This window comes from Poecilia reticulata, chromosome 1 (assembly GCF_904066995.2).
Source record: "Poecilia reticulata chromosome 1, P_reticulata-male-v2, whole genome shotgun sequence".
NCBI lineage: Eukaryota > Metazoa > Chordata > Actinopteri > Cyprinodontiformes > Poeciliidae > Poecilia > Poecilia reticulata.
The window spans coordinates 27,416,230-27,435,807 of record NC_088830.1 but is presented as its reverse complement, the minus strand read 5'-3'; the positions used below and the strand labels follow the sequence as shown (position 1 = coordinate 27,435,807).

The 19,578-nt window shown below is 37.4% G+C and overlaps 1 protein-coding gene and 1 long non-coding RNA gene across 4 annotated transcripts in view; one reads left to right on the top strand and one right to left on the bottom strand.

The window, feature by feature from the left end:
- LOC103470154 (slit homolog 1 protein-like) overlaps positions 1–19,578 on the top strand; it is a 62,670-nt gene that overhangs the window by 36,235 nt on the left and 6,857 nt on the right. For all 3 annotated transcript variants that reach the window (XM_081610529.1, XM_008418363.3, XM_008418354.3), the window contains exons 19-36: positions 647–790; positions 872–1,038; positions 1,411–1,549; positions 2,355–2,423; positions 3,010–3,081; positions 4,513–4,584; positions 4,843–4,914; positions 5,889–6,052; positions 9,200–9,324; positions 10,217–10,311; positions 10,826–10,965; positions 11,080–11,173; positions 12,128–12,265; positions 13,251–13,479; positions 13,581–13,711; positions 17,376–17,530; positions 17,632–17,843; positions 19,243–19,367. In XM_081610529.1, the coding sequence (XP_081466655.1) occupies positions 647–790; positions 872–1,038; positions 1,411–1,549; positions 2,355–2,423; positions 3,010–3,081; positions 4,513–4,584; positions 4,843–4,914; positions 5,889–6,052; positions 9,200–9,324; positions 10,217–10,311; positions 10,826–10,965; positions 11,080–11,173; positions 12,128–12,265; positions 13,251–13,479; positions 13,581–13,711; positions 17,376–17,530; positions 17,632–17,843; positions 19,243–19,367 (2,343 nt within the window). The remainder of the gene's footprint in view (positions 1–646; positions 791–871; positions 1,039–1,410; positions 1,550–2,354; positions 2,424–3,009; positions 3,082–4,512; positions 4,585–4,842; positions 4,915–5,888; positions 6,053–9,199; positions 9,325–10,216; positions 10,312–10,825; positions 10,966–11,079; positions 11,174–12,127; positions 12,266–13,250; positions 13,480–13,580; positions 13,712–17,375; positions 17,531–17,631; positions 17,844–19,242; positions 19,368–19,578) is intronic.
- LOC103470147 (uncharacterized) lies at positions 13,231–19,256 on the bottom strand. The gene is made up of 3 exons (XR_534458.2): positions 18,434–19,256; positions 13,429–13,486; positions 13,231–13,322 (listed from the first exon to the last, which is right to left on the bottom strand). It is a non-coding gene; the product is annotated as an uncharacterized LOC103470147 (long non-coding RNA).

Genomic DNA, 19,578 nt, shown 5'->3' with positions numbered 1-19,578 from the left:
AGCATTTCCTCTCAGTAAATTTTGTTGATAAAGTTTATGCATTAAAAGTGAAAAAGAATGTCTTGTACGATTTTATTCTCATGATTTATTGCATTATTCTCATTTTATTACAACTTTATTCTCGTACGACTTTATTTTTTATTCTCATATTTATTCTCATATGACTGTATTCTCGTAATACTACAACTTTATTCTCATATTCTGATTTAATTACAAGTATTATAGTAGTATCTAGTATTAGTATCTAGTAGTATCTAGTATTATTATAAATTTATTCTCATAATTTTATTATTTTTATTTTTTCTTAGTATGACCCTAATACTCATGTGGACCTGCTTTATTTATCCTTTGATTTTTCCTTTACTCTCTTTACAAATACTATGGATTTTAGTCTCTTCAGCCACATAAAAAGAAAGAACCCAGACAAGAGTAAGACACTGTAAAACCGAAACCCATAAAGTGAACTGATACTCATAATTTGTCTTTTAGCAAATGATTGTACCAGATGTTGGAGTTTAATAGTTAATGTTTGTGTTTTTGGATGTGTGTGTGTGTGTGTGTGTGTGTGTGTGCGTGTGTGCGTGTGTGTGTGCGCGTGCGTGCGTGCGTGTGCGTGGTGTGTGTGTGTGTGTGTGTGTGTGTGTAGGATGCTAAGGAACAACAGGATCAGCTGCATCCATAACAGCAGCTTCACAGGGCTGCCCAACGTCAGGCTGCTCTCCCTCTACGACAACCAGCTCACCACCATCCTGCCTGGAGCCTTCGACACTCTGCCCAACCTCTCCACTCTGTCAGTGACTCTTGTGCATCAAAGTGTGTGTCTCGCCTTGCGTGTGATTCCCTCCCTCATGGTTCGTCTGCTGTGTGTCAGAAACCTGCTGGCCAACCCCTTTACCTGCGACTGCCACCTGTCCTGGTTCGGGGCGTGGCTCCGGAGCCGCCGGATCGTGACGGGGAACCCTCGGTGCCAGAGCCCGGCTTTCCTGCGAGGGATTCCTCTGCAGGACGTAGCGGTCCCTGATTTCCGCTGCGAGGATGGTAGTTTCTCTTAAAACTCGCTGAAACGTGGAGAGAAATGTCAGAGAATACTAGAGATGAAAACAATTAATTGTTTACTAGATCAAAATGAATTAGCTAAGGTCAGTGGTGTCCAAACTTTCTGCAAAATGGGCTAGAATACTAAAGTTGAAACAACTCAGGGGGAATCTTGTTTTCCAGCTTACAAAAACAAAATATTGTGTTTTGTTTTTATTTGCTCAGCAAGAAATGTAATATATTTTTTAATGAAACAAAGTGGCAAATTTCACTACCCTTTTGGATAATTTTGTTTTAGCTTACACCCCTAGCAAATGCAATGTGAGTAATTTAAACTGAGTGACTCCAAAGTGAAACTGTACTTTGTGTGTCCAGGTTCTGTGCTGGAGGACAGGAGCTGCGTAGCGGGGCCTCAGTGTCCCAGTCAGTGTTCCTGCATGGACACAGTGGTTCGCTGCAGCAACAAACACCTGCAGGCTCTGCCCAGAGGATTACCACGTAACATCACCGAACTGTGAGTGAACGCCTCTTAAAACCTCTGGGAAAACAAAGCAAGTGGGAAAAAAAAGAAATGTCTCAGTTGTCTGGTCAGTGTTACATCCATGGTTACTCTTAAAGTTTGATCGGGTGCATTTTAGACCTATAACCTGATCAATAATAATAATAATAAAGTTAATAGTGATTTACCAAGCAGAATTTAGTGGTGAGGCTTTGACCTTACAGATTTTATATCTTTATGGCTCAATATTTAGGAAGCCTTTCTGCTATGAGCGATTGAAACTGACTAGCTCTCAGTATGATTGTTGTGTTATTACTTATGTGTGATATATTCACTGACCAGAAAAATATCTTCTTCTTTTTTTACTTTCTGCTGGACCAATCACCAGGAAGAGTTAATGAAGAAAATTGTCTGATTTCAGTCCATTTCCTATTTCCTGGTGTATTTTCCAGTAATAATAACCCTAAAACCAGCTTCCATAAGTTTATTAGATTAAATCAATCACTTCACACATTATTGTTCATCTATTGTACAGATAATTGGCAGGTTTGAGAATAAAATATATTGAAACGTTAAAACGAGAAAAACACATGCAGTACAGTGTTTCATTAGGAGGCTGCCGATGAAAAAAGTTCAGGTGTTTAATTGGTTGGAGTAGAAGTTGTAATAGTTATTAACTTGTCGTTAATTTTTACAGTTCCTGATTGAATAATGTTTCTGACATCATCTCTCTCATTGAATTTATGTGAACAGGTTTTTAGCAACATGCAAATGTTTTGAACGGAGTCAGTTTTTCAGAACAAATATCTTCTCTTGTTAGGTACCTGGATGGAAACCAGTTCACCAGCGTCCCTAAGGAGTTAGCCAGCTTCAAGTACCTGCAGCTTGTGTAAGAGAAACCTCACTAAACACGGTTGAATTCACTTTGACAAAAACAATACTGACTTTTATCCTGCTCTACTGATGCAGCATTTAAAGAGGCACAAACTGAGTAAACAGCAGCTCTTTTTGAAAATGTTATATTTTGTTGTACCCAACGTGATATGACTTTTATTTTTTATTTTTAGCATTTTGTTTTCAAGAAGTGTACCTTCAAACTAAAGCGGATCAGTACCTTGAAAGTCAGAAGTTTATTAGGATCAGCCGTTATTTAACAGTAACTTGTTGGAAGATGTGAACATCCTTCCACAAACATCCACTAGGTGGAGCTGTTGGCTGTAGACTCGATTCAATGCAGACGTTTCATATTTAGATAATATGACAAACATCCAGAAGAATCCTTCATGTGATCAGATCAAAAACTGAGTTAACTTAGATTTTTGTTTTGTTTCAGGAGATGCAAGGATTTTCAAAAAGTCATTTAAACATTGTGTAACTCTTTTTTATGCTTTTGTTTGTGTTGTTCCAGGAAGTTTGTTTTAGACTTGCATGTTGCATTAATGCGTATTGATCCCTCCTGACCTTTGCCTCCGCAGAGATCTGAGCAACAATAAAATCAACTCGCTGTCCAATGACTCCTTCTCCAACATGAGCCAACTCACAACTCTGTGAGTACACAACCAGTCAAACACTAAGAATTTAGCTAGTTTTATCATTTTCAAACAGTAAGTTATAAATAAAGATATTAAAGTCATAATGCTCTGTGTGCTGAAAATGACATTTCAGTCTAAAGTCACAAGAGTTAAGACTGTCAGTAAAATCTGTTCAAGAGACTTTTAATCTGGAGGTTTTCATGTGTTTTTTTTTAGTATTTGTTGGAACTGAATTTCAAGCCGTTTTGTTTCCAACCACAAACTTTTCATCAGTTTGCCAAAATTTTGTCCCATTCCTCCTGAGAACTGGTGGATTTGAGTCAAGCTCTTGGACCGCTTTGTTTCATGATCTACCCACGATGTCTCTACTTAATTGACTCAAGGTCATTATTTTGTGATGGCCGTTGTAAAATACAGAGTTTATGGTTCCTAAATCAATTTGTAATTACTTATGGTTAGATCTGGGGTGGCCAAAACTACTTCTGGGCCGAGAAAATAAAATAAAAGCAGTTAAAATGAAGCAAATAAAGTATTCTAAATTTATTTGTAGATCCAAAACCTGAAAGGATTCTACACACTAATCAAATTCTTTTGGGTTTGATTGAACAACATTTATTCTCAGTTATAAGAACAGGATTTGAGTCTCTTTCTTTTAAAACATTTGCTATGTTTAGCCAAATTTAGTAAATTAAATAAAAGCTGATTTTGGTGACGCAAAGTCGACTTTTCAGTAAAAGTTTCTGCATGAATGTGGTTCTGCTGATAAAAGCATTTATATAAAAAGATTAATACTTTATGTTGCACTTAACAGTTTCCATTGTAGGAAAATGATGTCGTTAATAGTTTTAGCCTGATTGAAAACAAACAGTCATCTGCATCAACCACTTCTGCTGGACGGGTCAAAGGTGAATCATGTCAGAGGGCCACAATCAGTTCATGGGCCACAAATGGCCCCCGGGCCGCACTTTGAACACCCCTGGGTTAGGTACACTGTCCATTACAGAGACCTGTTTGTACCCATGCTTTGCAACTTTTATGAAAAATATGTTTTTTATACATAATTGTTGAATCTGTCACCATGTTGTGACAATCAGAGCCAGAAGGAGGGACTTAGCGCTGCCAATCAACCTCATGAATGTGCTGCTAAATGTGCTAATGGCAGAGAAACAACTCAGCGTTACAAGAAAACCGTTTATCTGCTGTAATAGACTACCATGGTAACGAGGTGGGGGAAGAGTGTGAGCTCTGATTGGTCGTTTCTATTGAGCACTGGCTGAAGGCAGAGGAGCTATATATATATACATTGTTTTCCCCAGAGACCATCTGTCTCATTGTCTCATTCTGTGTAATAAAATATATTTTTTAATAAAAGTTACATTTTGCAGCGTTGACTTGTGTGTTTATGTGTGTCTTTAGTTTTTTTAATTCTGAATTTCATTTTTTCAGGATCCTCAGCTACAACTCGTTACAATGTATCCCTCCTCTAGCTCTGGCCGGCCTGCGCTCCCTAAGACTGCTGTGAGCACACACACACACACACACACACACACACACACACACACACACACACACACACACACACACACACACACACACACACACACACACACACACTCACTCACGCAGCATCAGTATGCAGCGCCTTTCCTTTATTCCAAGCTATCATTTGTTTTTTGTGCTGCGTGAGACTTCCTGCCCGTCAGTCGTTGTGCTCAGCGAGAGTTCACTTTCAATGCTCAGAACCTTTTCTGGCCTATAACTGTTTCTGTCTCCCAGCTCTCTCCATGGCAACGACATCTCTGAGCTGCAGCAGGGAATCTTCAGTGACCTGGCCTCCCTGTCTCACCTGTAAGTGCTGCACATGTTGCACATGCATTCAGTTGTTGAGCCGCCTGTAAAGATGTCTAGTAGGATTTTCACTATTGGTCCTTTCTCAGTCTCTGTAGATCAGGAATGAGGAACTTTTTTGTTATTGCGGTTTTTGAAAGCCGGCTGAGACTGAGCTAATAAACCCAAAGGCTCCAATAATTACAACTTGGTAAAAATGCTAAATATTTATTTTTGTAAGTTTGTTTGCAATGGAGTATAATACCAATATCTCTGCAAAGACAAAAGGGGATCTATGTTTTATCTTGTATATCACGTAAGTGCCTGAATTTACATCCAGCTGTACAAAAATAAGTTACATGTCTCATTTCAACCTTTTCTTAAACGTTGAAATAACCTTAAAAGGTGCAAAACTGATTTAAAAGTAACTTTTAAGCAAGACATCGAGACTTGTTTTAAGTAAATTATTCAGTGTTTGTTTCATTGGCAGCTTATTTCGCTTCAGACATTTTTCCGACATTACAAGTGAAATAATCTGCCAATGGAACAAGTACATTTTCATCAATATTAAGGAATTATTTACTTAAAACAAGCGACTATATTTCGCTCAAAAGTTGCTTTTAAGTTGGTCTGTCTTATTTAAAATATTGAGAAATCTTCTCTAGAAACTAGACCAAAATTGGGTGGTAAGATTTTGTGTTTTTTGCAGTGAAATCAGTGTTAGAAATTGAACTTCAACAATAAAGTCTATGGGGGAATTAAATGCCAAAAATCAGGAGCTTACATTTTCGATTTAAGAGGCCGTTTACACACTGTTCTGCTTGAGCATGCTTAGCTCCTTCAGTGTTCGCAGCAGATCTGTTTTGTGTCTGTCTGTGCAGATGGAGCTTAAATTAACCTTAATATCAGTGCAGACAAAGAAAACCATGCTTCCTTTTTGACCTCCTCCTCATATTAGTGTCTCATCATGCCTCCTTGTCTTACTGTTTGTTCAGAGCAATCGGAGCCAACCCTCTGTACTGTGACTGCCGGCTGCTCTGGCTGTCAGACTGGGTGAAGAGCGGCTATAAGGAGCCGGGCATCGCACGCTGCGCCGGCCCACGGGGCCTGGAGGGCAAGCTGCTGCTCACCACACCTGCTGACAAGTTCCAGTGTCTGGGTGAGCGAACAGGAAGCGCCTCTGCATTCATGTAAAGGCTGCAATTAAACCAGGAGCGATTGAATACATGTTTTCAGAGTTTGGTAGGAACTCGTTACAATTTGATTGAAATTTTTTACTTTTAGGAGTATTTTTACTGCGCTGTACTTTTTACTTTTACTTGAGTAATTTTTTTATGAAGTTTCTCTACTCTTACTTGAATAAAATGTTTGGATTCTCTACTCACTGAATGAAAAACAAAAATTCACCAGGCACAGAGACACACCTGCAGTGTTTGTTAAAGTTTCATAAATATTATATTGAATGAAACTTATTTGGAAAAATTTTCTTTTGCATGATTTTGTTAGTTTTTGTTATGAGTTATTGTCATTTTGGTTCTTAGCATACCAAAATGCTCAGAGGTTTCAACAAACTTTACATTTTGGTCCTTCTGATTATGTAATTTTTAAAAATTAAATGATTGATCATTTGAAATGTTATGCAGTACTTCAGTAGACTTTTTACCAAACACTTTTTACTTTTACTTGAGTAAACATTTGTTGAAGTAGTGCTACTTTTACTTGAGTTATATTTTTGGGTCCTCTGCTCATCTCAGTGTATTTTATACCACACATTTGTTTTTATCTTCCTCCCTCTGTGCATTTGCTTCCAGCTTGATTTGGACTATTTGACCTAACGTATTGTTTTAAACATATTCACATCACCTACAAGTCTCATTCTTGTTCAGATGAACCAAATCAAAGGTTAACTTCCTAGACCAGTTTTGGTGGGTTTTTAACGTTCTAAGCTAATTATCATGCATGTGGAAACGCCTCCTAATGAACGATCTAATGAAATGTTTTTAGTTGGTGTGGCTCAGTAGAGGAGTTGGTGGCTGCTACTCCCACACACTCGCAGCTCCAGACACTGCAGTGCAGACGGATCTAATTTACAGAAATCTGCAGAAAATCGCCTCTGTAGACACATTAAACCAGAATTTACTGGAGGTGGATGTTTTGCGGCACTGCTCTGCAGGCTATTTTTATAAAACATTTAAAACAACATGCAGTGCAATGAGGTTTTACGTACAAAACCAGCTCTTTTGAGAAGCTATTTGTTCCTTCTATACATACGCTGTATTTTTTCTCCTAAAACATTGAAACACTGCTATGCTATTTAATTTATCCAACATTCAACCTTTTTTTTAAGTAACGTGAAACTAAATGATGTATGAGCTGCTCAATAATTAGCCTTAGATTTGAATAGTTCCTCTGTGCCTCTGTGTTATTCTCAAAAAAAGCTTTTTGTGTTTGTTCTGTAAAAAGTTTTAACATTCAACACAGCATCCAGGCTATTTGACCAAAGAAAATGGCAGTGAAAAAAAAGGGTATTTTACAGCAGCTCAACTGCAGGAAAAATCATAATGGCTGGTTATTTTTGTCATTTTTAAATTCAGGATGACTCATCATCATGATTGATTTCTGAGTTTTAAACACTTTAGTTTTTGGACCTGGAGAGCAAAATATGACTTTTCGTAAATTTATTTATTTCTGTTTTACCTTGTTCTATGTTTAGCCATTTTTTCTAGTATACAAACAAATTATTAGTGAATTAACAAATTTAACAAATATCACATATTTCATAGAAAATATTTCTTTATTTTTCCATCTATTTCCATCTGTTTTTTTTTTGTTTGTTTTTTTTTACATAATATGCCCTTCTGAAATGTTTTAAAATGACCTTGAAATATAATCTCTAATATTCATACCAAATTACAGGACTCCATTTAAGTATATTGCCATTTTTTTATTCATTACTTAGTTAGCAGGATAGCTAATATTTATGTGCAGTTAAAGTACAGGATTTAAAAATCCCCCTTTGAGTCATTTTTACATATTTTTGTGTTTTTGTTGAGAATACTAAATGTATTTTTATTCATTACATTATATTTGTGATCATTTGGAGAGTAAATTATTGGAATTACATTTTTTTTTCTCTAGTCAGAGATAATACGTGACACAAATATGACTGATGTGGAGGAACATGCAGATATTAAAATTTTCATTGGGATTGACCAAACACATGGGATTATAAATTAGATTATCAGAAGGTCAGTTTAAAGTCTAAAATGGAGAACGATTTGGACGGGGTTCTTGAAACAGAGTGAGGGGGAAGTAGTTGTTGTGCTGTGGCGCCCCCGAATGGTAGCAGCTGACAGAAAGAGAAAAATAATTAAGTCATTTATTCTCAGTTTTCTTTTGTAATGCTGCCTTTTCTAACCATAATCGCTTTTCTTTTCATATGTGGCCACGTTTATGCCAGTGGCTTTCCACTGTTCATCAGTCACAGCGCCCTCTAGTGGTCTCAACTTCTTCAGAGTTTCAAACACAGCTGGAAACGTTGCTGCCTTTGGTAATTTGCAGTCAAGCAGCAATTTAATTTGTCAAATTATTGTAAACAACAACAAAGCGAATCATAACATTACTAAATGACTAATTATCACTCTAATAAATTTCATCCTTAGCATTATAATCATGAGATTCAGGTTGTCCTGCCTCCACTATTTTCCATCTATGCCATTGTTTGTGTTTTATGATTTTTGTACGTTTCAAAGGATCAGTCTGTCATCTGTCCACCTCAACCACACATCGGCTTACAGGAAGCATTTGTATTCTGTTTTTCCTCCATTAGCCTATATTGCATACCTGCCAGTCACTTCTTCCTGTGACTGACGTGTTCCTCAGATCCACAAGCAGCAGAGCTATGAAGTGATTGCGCCGTCTGTCAGTTTCAGGCACTCGTCAGATGAGGGTTGCCTCTGAGCCAAAACCAGAAAAACAAAAATAAGGAGGAGGAGAGCAATCACATGTGGAAAGAGGGGGGAAATCACTTTATAAATTTAAATAATATACCAGAGAAACAACAAGAATCCAAATTATAGGGTTCTTGTTATGCTAAAATAATAATTTCAGCAAGATTTGCATATCAAAAAATAAAACGTCTGATTAACTGAACAATGATAGGTCTGCATATTTTGATGCACAATTTTCTTTGGAGAGGTTGTTATGTTTCTCGTATTGTAATGCCACTTGAGTGCCTTGAAAGGTGCTATGCTAGCAAACCAAATTCTGCCTCTGTGTGTATATGTGTGTGTGTGTGTGTAATCAGGTCCAGTGGACATTTCTGTTCAGGCCAAATGCACTCCATGCGTTTCCTCCCCTTGCCAGAACCAGGGAACCTGCCAAATCCACCAATCCCAGCAGTACACCTGCGCCTGCAAGTCGGGTTTTACGGTATGAATCAAAACGTAAAGGGATATAATCAACCCAACGTCCGCCATCTTGCATGTGCATGTTTCCTGACTGTCAGAATCAGTTGTTTTGGTGAAGATTGTTCACAAACAAGGAATCTGACTTTAATTTCATGACAATAAGTGTAAACTTTAGAGCATATATCAAACTTGAGGTCCGGGGGCCAAATCTGGCCTGCCGTAGCTGTTTATGTGGCCCTGTTGACTCTGAGGGGGGCGTAAAAAGGCCTTTAAAAAACCCTGGTGTTTAAAAAAAAATTATAAATCAGTGAAATTAAAGCTACTTTTTATGACAAAGTAGAATTGTAGTTAGAAGAGAAGGAGTAAATATCTGTCCAAAAACTCAGAAATGTAATAGTTTGAAAACCAGAATAAAAAAAAAAACAAAGACATTTCTGACCTTCAAAAGTCAAATATTTGCTGAAAAAAAATTAATTAATCTCAAAATTAATTTTTCTAAAACATTTGTGACTTTTTAAACTAGAAATTTCTGACATTTTCTGAGCTTCTAGAATATTTCTGAGTTTAATCTCAAAATGTTTTGGCGGAAATTCATTTTTCGCCATCTACAGAGGCCCTAATACGCTGTTGCATCTTTGCACATTTATTTCAGTTTGAAAAGGTGTTCCATATTATTTATTTCAATAAGTACTGATTGGATGTAGAGACAGCTATTTATTAATATTTCAACAACTTGTAAATGGGTTTTATCAATACAATAATGGTGTTAATACGGCTCAAAATGAAAACAAGTTTGACACCCCTGGACCTGTACAGGTCTTGGATATTGTTTTTAGTGGATACCTGTCTTTCTTACTAACCTGTTCTTCAGATGGGCTGATCTTTCATACTTTCTGTGTTTGCCGGGCGTACAGGGTAAACACTGCGAGACTCCAGTCGATGCTTGTGTCAGCAATCCCTGCACCAATGGAGGAAGCTGCCTGAGAGACGAGCAGACAGGAGGCTTCAGGTAGCATCATTGTGGTTAGCAACAAATCCACCAAAGCCACTATATATATATATATATATATATATATATATATATATATATATATATATATATATATATATATAGTTATGGCGAAATTCGCCATAGTTATGGCGAATTTCCTTATCTAAAAAATGTTCAGCTGCTTAATTTTCTTGCAAAAATCTTCCTTTCTAGTCAGCAATCTGTTTTTTACTCAGCCATCTGTATTCACTATGTATTTTTGTGATTTTGCATTTTAAGCACTACTTGAGAACCATAAAACTTTATAATAATTATGTCCAGTTACTGTAGATATCATAAAGCATCTGTTTCGTAAAATAAGTACAATTTAAAACTTTTGCCTATTTGCTTATTTAATGACATTTATGATAATGGTGAGAAATATTTTTTAAGGGTCAGAGGAGGCATGCACTGCCCAACCAGATGAGTATTTTTTTTTTTATTTTTGTGCAAGTTATTTTTAACTTGTATTTGTTTGTTTTTACCCTCTTAGCTGCGCGTGTGCATTTGGTTTCCATGGCACATTTTGTGAGGTCAACGTGGACGACTGCGAAGATCACGGATGTGACAATGGCGCCACCTGTGTCGATGGAGTCGGCAACTACACCTGCTTGTGTCCTCCTAACTACAGAGGTACGCCGTACTTCCTTTCGAATCAACTAGTCAGGGAAAGTAATCTGGATGTCTGAAAAAAAGATCTGCACTCTGTTTTTTAGTTGATCCTTGTTTGTCGCTTCTTGTTCCAAGGTCTGCTTTGTGAAGAGGAGGATGATGTTTGTTCTCCAGGTAGAAATCCTTGTCAGCATCAGTCCACCTGCATCAGCAGTCCTACAGGCCCCAGGTAAAAAACACAACTGCACACACACAGTCGTGTTTTTATGTCTTGTGGGAACTTTACATTGACTTCCATTCATTTTCTACAGCCTAACTAACCATCACATACCTAATCCTAATCCTAACCTAAACTCAATTCACGCCTTAGTCCTAAATCTAACCCCTGACCCAAAAACAGTGTTTCCCCTTGTGGGGACCAGACTTCAGTCCCCAAAGGAGCAGTGGGTCCCCACAATGTAGTATGTGTCAGGATAATGGTCCCCACAAGGTGATACAAACAAACGCACGCACGCACGCACACATGCACATCTCTTTTTATCATTGCCAAACTCAGCATAGTTTGAGATTCCCCCATAACCTTTGCTGAATTTTGTGTTGACTTCCTAAAATGATGAACCAGGTGTCAAGTATGTGATTATGGTGCATCTATATGTGTGTGTGTATGCGCGTGTGTGTAAACCAGGTTTTTATATGCTTGTGGGGACCTGTTTCTCTCTACAATGTGGGGTTGTGGGGACCATTGCTCCTTGTGGGGATATTTTCTTGATTCCCATGACTGAAATGCTGTTTTTGGGTTGGGGTTAGGTTTGTGATGGATAGGTTTGTGAAAGATGTTCCATATTTTTTACAGCGCTAGGGTTCTAACCACGCGCTGTAAAAAATATGGAACATCTTTTCAAACTGAAAAAAATGTGCAAAGATGCAACAGCGTATTAGGGCCTCTGTAGATGGCAAAAAATGAACCTCCACCAAAACATTTTGAGATTAAATTCAGAAATATTCTAGAAAGTCAGAAAATTTCAGAAATTTCTGAGTTTAAAAAGTCCCAAATGTTTTAGAAAAATTTATTTTGAGATTAATCTCAAAATGTCTTAATTTTTTTAAACTGTAGAAAATCAGTGAAGTCAATATGGAGTTCCCACAAGACACAAAAACACGACTGTGTGTTTTTTTTCTCCAGGTGTGTGTGTATCCCCGGCTGGGTGGGACCAGACTGCGGCATCGACTACAACGAGTGCGCGGATCACCGCTGTCAGAACTCAGCTCAGTGCATCGACCATCTGGACGGTTACAGCTGCGTCTGCCCGCAGGGATTCAGGTACTGGGAGCACTGGGAGATGGGAAACTCATGAAAGCTCAGCCAGTTATATTCCAAGGAAACGTTAGTTTGTTTTGTTTTTAAATTATGTATGGACATCTTCCAAATAAATATGGTATTCATGATTACAGTCAATTTTAGGATTTATGTTTTGTATGACATTTTATCTTTGTTTTATAGTCTTTTAAATTGATTTATGTTATTAAAGTCCCATCTGGAGACGTTCATTGCAAACTAGCTAACAGTAACAATAACAAATTTTGCTGGGCAATAAATTATCCCTGAAGTTGCAATAAATGATAATATTGTTATTTTCAGACTATTTTGAAATCATATAATGGTAATAGAAAAATAATGTAAGAACAAATTCTCAAAGATCAATAAACCTCAAATTCTAATGAACATTTATTTAATTTGTCAGAGCGTCAACTGATACACAATATAGTTATTTTTCCAGTAGCTACACAACCTATTTATTATCTTATTTGGAGTCAAGGCTTTCGATGAACCCAAAGCATAAAAACAGTAACACTTTAAGTTGGAACATTGTGTAATAAAAGAATAAACAAAGTTATATACAAAGAAAATAAATTTTAAACAAAAGCATGCAAAAGGAGAAGAGTAAACTATATTTACATGTTCAGAAGACTGGGTAGGAGTATAAATGTATTATTACACACATTAGTACCATCATCTAATAAACTATGAGTAAAAGTCATATTGGTATTATTACATTTTTCAATATTATTGGATACTAAAAGACTATTATCGCAGATTTCCCTTCAGTCAAACTCAGGTTTTTGTCTGCATTGGATAACAAAATAAGCATTTCTTGATATGAGTACAAGCTTATAAAACAACAGTTATGAGCAATAGTGACACAACCCCTTATGCTTTTTTTTATTAATGATAAGTACATTTCTAATTTTCCAACTACATTTTCTTGTTGCAACAAATATCTTTCTGATGTATTTTGGCTCCTCAGTGGCGAGTTTTGTGAGGTGACAGATCTTCAGCAGACACCCTGCCAGATGGCCAAGTGTCAGAATGGCGCTCCCTGTAACGACAAGTTGGGGACCGCAATCTGTCAGTGTCCGCCCGGCTTTGAGGGCCAGAGTTGCGAGAAGCTGGTTAGCGTCAACTTTGTGGACAAAGATTCTTACGTCGAACTTCAGGATGTGAAAAACTGGCCTCAGTCCAACATCACGTTGCAGGTAGGGCCTGCAATGTCAGGAAACACAGCGCTTCAGATATTTAGCATCTTACATTCTATCACATGGACATTTTGGTGCGTCTCTCTTCTTTTCTGCTTCAGGTGTCAACTGCGGAAGATAATGGCATCTTGCTGTACAATGGAGATCATGAGCCGATCGCTGTAGAGCTCCATCAGGGTCATGTAAGGGTCACCTATGACCCTGGGAACCAGCCTGCCACCGCTATTTACAGGTAGGTACAAGTAACACACAGACAGATAAATACAATAATCCAACTCTGATTGACCATCCATATGAGGCAGGGAGTCCAAAATGTGGCTCGGAAACGAGTTTGGGTGGCCCTTGATCTGAACTCGAGAACAGCATAAATTTGACTCGCCAGTTCATGAAGTGAATACAGAATTAAAAACAATGTTAAGGTGCAGCCTTTCAAAAAAAGACAGAATTTGAGATACTAAAATGGAAAATGTAAGGTGCAACACAAGTTTTTTTGCTTTTAATTTGATTTAATTTATTTGTAAAAACAACCGTTTTTACCAAAATGCAGTGTTGGGCATCCCATTTTAATTAACTATTCAAAATAAAGCAAAAGTGAGCTATATACTGCACCTGTTGCCAAAAAGACAAACAAAAAAAAGAAAAGAAAAATATGATTAACCTGAAAAAATTAGGATACAGTTGTTTATTTTTTCTTAAATCTGGCAAACCTGCAAAACATTTTTTGTGTTATCAGTCTTTTGCCTGGAGAAATGTGACTGCCATCATTTTTAGTTTCAGGTAAAAATGAAAGCATAAGATAGTTTTTGTAATTATGATTAAAAACAAAAATACTAAAATGTTTGTGGCCCTTTCAGCCTTACCTTTACCTACCAAAAGGCTTGGGCACCCCTGATATAAGGCATATATATTTATCAAAAGTTCCACTTGAATATATAGAACAACACAAGAGACACTGATAGCATCAGGAAGGGACAATGATAACACTTGTTAAAGGACAGTACTGCTGTAAATCAGTGAATATATTATAAGTGAGAAGAAATTCTCCAGCAGTCTCTTATAGATATCACCTTAGCTAAACACATCTAAATAAGACCTTCCTTATGTATAAAGAAGTCACCAAATACATGTGGGTGGCCTGCCAAATGCTGCATTGGGAGGACTGGACAGTCGTGGAGTTTAACCTTAAAGAGGACTTTTATCCAAAATTCACATTTTGGTTGTTTTCATACTTCCATTTGGGTCACAGCTGCTTTTAAAAACAGCCCAGACACTTTTTGGCAATAAATTTATGTTTTTTGGTATCTGGAAAATGAGCCCTTTTAAAAACCTCCCGTTACCTAGCAACCCTAGCTGAATTCCAGCATGTTTGATCAGCTAGTTTTGCCAATGTATGCACTGTACAATGGCTGCTAGAAAAGACAAGTGCTTTGTTGTTGATTTACCATCCAGAAACCACTGCTGCACTCTTGTATATTGTGCAGGAGGCTCCACTTTTGCTTTTCAAAGACATACGGTTGTATAATCTTTTTACAGACATTTTCATGTGTGAGGGTAAATGCAGAGTTAGGTGGGGTGGCCAGCAGCAGGTTATTTGTATTTAGAGTGACAAGACGCTCTAAAACACCTCAAAATTGGCAGAACTGAGCAGACTAAAATCTCATTATCTAAGAGTGATTTTGTGTAAAAGATGTAATGAACATGTTTTGTGTAACCCATAGACCTATGACCTGTTCAAGGTCACCTTTAACAGCAGATTAGATTGTCTTTAAGCATATTTACCTTCAATCAGGACATTGGTGATAATGTCCTCATTGTAAGAAAGCTAAATGTTATATTTTGGGCCCATTTAGAGGATTAATATGGAGATTTAAGCATCATCTCAGTTTTTAGCAGTTCAGTTTGTGTTGATTCATGATCTATATATTGTAGCTTAGAGCCTGTGTTCCTTGGGGAGGAGCAGATGAACTCACAGCCTTTGTCATCTGAATAAAATGGCAGATGCTGCCAAAGACACTTGAGATAAAGAGACCACTCAATCAGATGCGGAGAGCCTAAATGTTCAGACGAGGAGGAAGAGACGCGTCCACCTGGCACATTCTCACACTCATAATCTTACTAAGGATACAGAATAAATTCTATTAAAGCAGCGTCAAGGATAAAATCTGCTTCACTAATTGCGCTTTCAGATCATTTGAGGACATTCACAATCGTGTTTTCTTGTCCTTTTGGAAAGGTTTTTCTTTTAGGATCATCCAATTATAGAGGAACATCTCCACTGAATGATGCTAATATCACCACGTTTGTTTCTGTTCTCTCCCGAGAGTTCTTCGTCTTTTAGCCAGGAATGTCTTTGTCTGATCCTCCTTCTATAGAGGTGTGAGAAATTGAATTTTGCATAACCTGAACTTGGTTGTGAACTTCTTGTTCCAATAGCAAAGGCTTTTTTCTTTGACTTTGTAGCTCATTTCCGCTTTCATCAAACTCATAAAAATATTGTCTTTTCCCAATATTGCATAATTGTGAGGATTTTCACTGTTTAAGGTCAGCTTAATTTCTGACTGTGCCAGATTTTTATTGTGAAGAGCAAACACCGGGACTCCTTTATTTTTCAGTAAAGTACAAGCAGAATATTTCTGGTCACACTGACGAGGCCAAAAGCGGTAGGGATGTTTAACACTGTACCTGTCTCTAAGGAAACATTTTTACAATGACCAATGAGTTATTGAGCAGGAACTTACCAAATAATTAATTAAAAAACATGTAAGGATTAGTTGAAACAGTCAATTAGTGTGGTGGCAAACCAAATTGCTTAAAGGGGGAGTATTATGTAAAATCGACGTTTTGGGTTTTAAATCATGTTTAATGTTATTTCCTCATCAAAACAAAACTGGAGTGTTGCTTTCATTCTTTCATGCAATTAAAGGGTTAATAGAGGAGCGATGTTGTGATCACTTCCTGAAGTGTTGGAAAGAGCAGGAGCTTCTTAAAGAGACAGAGGCCCACTTTCATTATCACAGTCAAATTTATTTTAATGTTTGATATATACAGCATTTTCTTAACAATATAGAACAATATAGTTGAAAAGAAAATGGCACTAGGTGCCTGGAAAATACATAATGGTGCCCCTTTAACATCCCTTAGACTTTAAGCTTGTTCCAGATCCTTATTGACATTATTCTGTCTTTTAATTCTAAAACAGTTTTACCATATAGAAGTTTTTACAGAAATATTGAAGAAATTCAAATCTAATAATAATAACTGAAGTACTGTCACTATCTGCCGCTATAAGCAGTAAATCAATCGCATAATAAATTAAAATTAACTCAATAATTTTAATTTGCAATATTGATCTTCTTTTTCTCTCTCTCTTTCTGGCATAAACTGAAAGATAGAAGTTTTCAGTCTGGTGTTTTGGTCTCAAATAGCCCTTTTCTAGAAGGACAATTTTGTTTAAAGACTTCAGAATATTATTTGTTGTTTCTGTTGTTTTGCTTATTTATTTTGGATATTTAAAATGTCGTCCAGTTCCAGTGTTAAATGTCAGATAGAATTTAAAGTTTACTGAGCTTTCAGAATGTGTTTTTGCATGGTTATGCCATTATTTCCGTTATACAGTATTACTTGAAAATGGTCTCAAAGCAACAATATTATCGTTTATCGCAATAACTACTGGGACAATTTATGCTCAAGCAAAATCTGTTATCCAGACAGGCCTGGTCTGTTCCCACTTATTTACAGATTCTATATATTTATAGAAAAGTGACATTAACCACAAGAATCATAACGATAGGTCTGAAATTTTCCTGTTAGCTACATGTCTTTACCATTTGCATGATTATCATTTTGATTATCATGTTTTACATTGGGGAAAAAGAAATGTGTGGTTTTCTCTGCAGCTCTGAGACGGTAAACGATGGTAATTTCCACACGGTTGAGCTGGTGACCTTTAATCAGATGGTGAACCTGTCTGTGGATGGAGGAGAGCCAACGACTCTGGACAGCCAAGGCCGCGGCCAGCCGCTGACTGGAGAGACGCCTCTTTACGTGGGAGGTAGGAGCGGTGGGCGGCTTCATGCCTCAGCTCAGACATAAATATCTCTGCTGAAGCCAGTGCAGGTCCACATGTAGAGCTGCTGTGGTTTGTCTGGCCAGGTATGCCTGAGGAGGTTATACCGACTTCTCGAGGCCTCTCCTCTCAGAGTCTCAACACGTCCAGTTTCCACGGCTGCATCAGGAACCTCTACATAAACCATGAGCTGCAGGACTTTACCCGGAGCCAAATGAAGCCGGGGGTTGTACCGGGCTGCCAACCCTGCCGCAAACTTTACTGCCTGCATGGCATATGCCAACCCAACAGTGCGCAGGTAGCAACACACAGAGCTGCGACGGTATTCCTCATAAACGTGCTAAACCAGAATTCAAAGTTCCTAAATCAAAAAGTTCCAAAAAAGGCCGTAGGTGGCAGGGGGTGGTTTGGTTCTCACACACACTTCTGACTTGATGGTTTGAAAAAGATATAGATAAAACGATAACTAAAAATCTCTTACAATTTATCTGAAAATGAAAGTTAACCTAATCTGATGTGTCAAGTTCAAAAAGTGGTTAAAAATATAATTTTACACAAACCTCCCATCATCACACCAGATATTTGCCAAACAAAAGAACCTCCACCACGCCCTCCAGTGACTGTAATCACATAAATTAATGGGAGTGTCTAAAAGTTACCAAAGTAATCTGAACAATTCCAAATATAAAAATTAATTACAGATTTTAGTTTTACAATAGCGTAAGTATATTCTATCTGCCCAAGCAAAAACTAACCTGATAGAACATAAGATTTACAAAAATTCAACATAAAATGTCTGCAACACAAATCATGATGTAAGGGTTTCATATCAGTTAATAGATAATTATTGATTATTTTTTTGTTTTAAATATTTCAAATGCTGCCCACCTGGTGGTGTGACCTTTCCTGTTTCATCCACAGTTTTCACTCCACGCTGTCGTTTTTATTTTTAAGCAGTTATGAGACCCTGAGGCGAAACTTAAACTGCAGCTGTGGAAGTTTCTCAACAGGTTGTTGCTAGGTGACCAAAGAATCAGTGAGTTGCTAGGCAACCAAAGAGTGAGTGAGCTAGTCGCTGTCACTGTGTAGTTTGTTCCGGAAGCCCGATCTGTACCGTTGGCTCCTTTGCTCATGCGATGAAGAAATACTTCTGGATTATTCTTAAAATGTACATCTACAAAGTGTTGAATGATGGAATCATCATGGACCAAAGAAATGACCTTTATTTTTACAATAATCACGTCTTTTATGAGATTAGGTAAAGGTTTTGTGGGACTGCACAAGACTATATCCCAATTTTATCTTTACTTCTCATTTTCTTTACATTTTGTACTGTTTTTACGATTACAATGACGCACAAACAGAAAAAATAAATTAAAACACCCCCCTTGGAAGTATTTCTTTTAGCACATGGGAAAATGATGGTCCACATCATGCAGTGATGATCCCACCAACTTTGCTTAGCTAACTATGAGAGATTGAGCAGCTAAAGTCTTTCCTCTGCTTACATCTCCCAGAATGCTTTGTGGTTCTGGATCAAAGTTTAGATGAATGAATGAGTTTTCTATCAGATGTATTTTCGGTTGACATTGATCACATACATAGACAGTATATTGTTGATTTATTGCGCAGCCCGATTTTAAAGTGAAGCTTTGTTTTCCAGATGATTGATGAAGTGAATTTGTCTTTTCTCACAGGGCCCCCAGTGCCACTGCCAGCCAGGTTGGACAGGTCAACACTGTGACCAGCCAATCACTGTAGGCCTCAGTGGAGGCGACGTCGTCACCATGGCGAATGGTATCAACCCCTGTGAGGGAAACAAGTAAGGCACTAGAATGTATTTCCGATAGGGCTCAAATAATCCTCAACTAATTTAGTAATTGATTAAGTGGTGTATGCAGACACAAAAAAGGCCATTTGCTGAAAAAACAACACAAGCAGAGCAGGAATCAAGTCAAAACTGAACAAAATATAAATACATTCTGGATTAAAGACAAAAAAACAAAACTTTAACTGTAAACTTGTTCTACCCA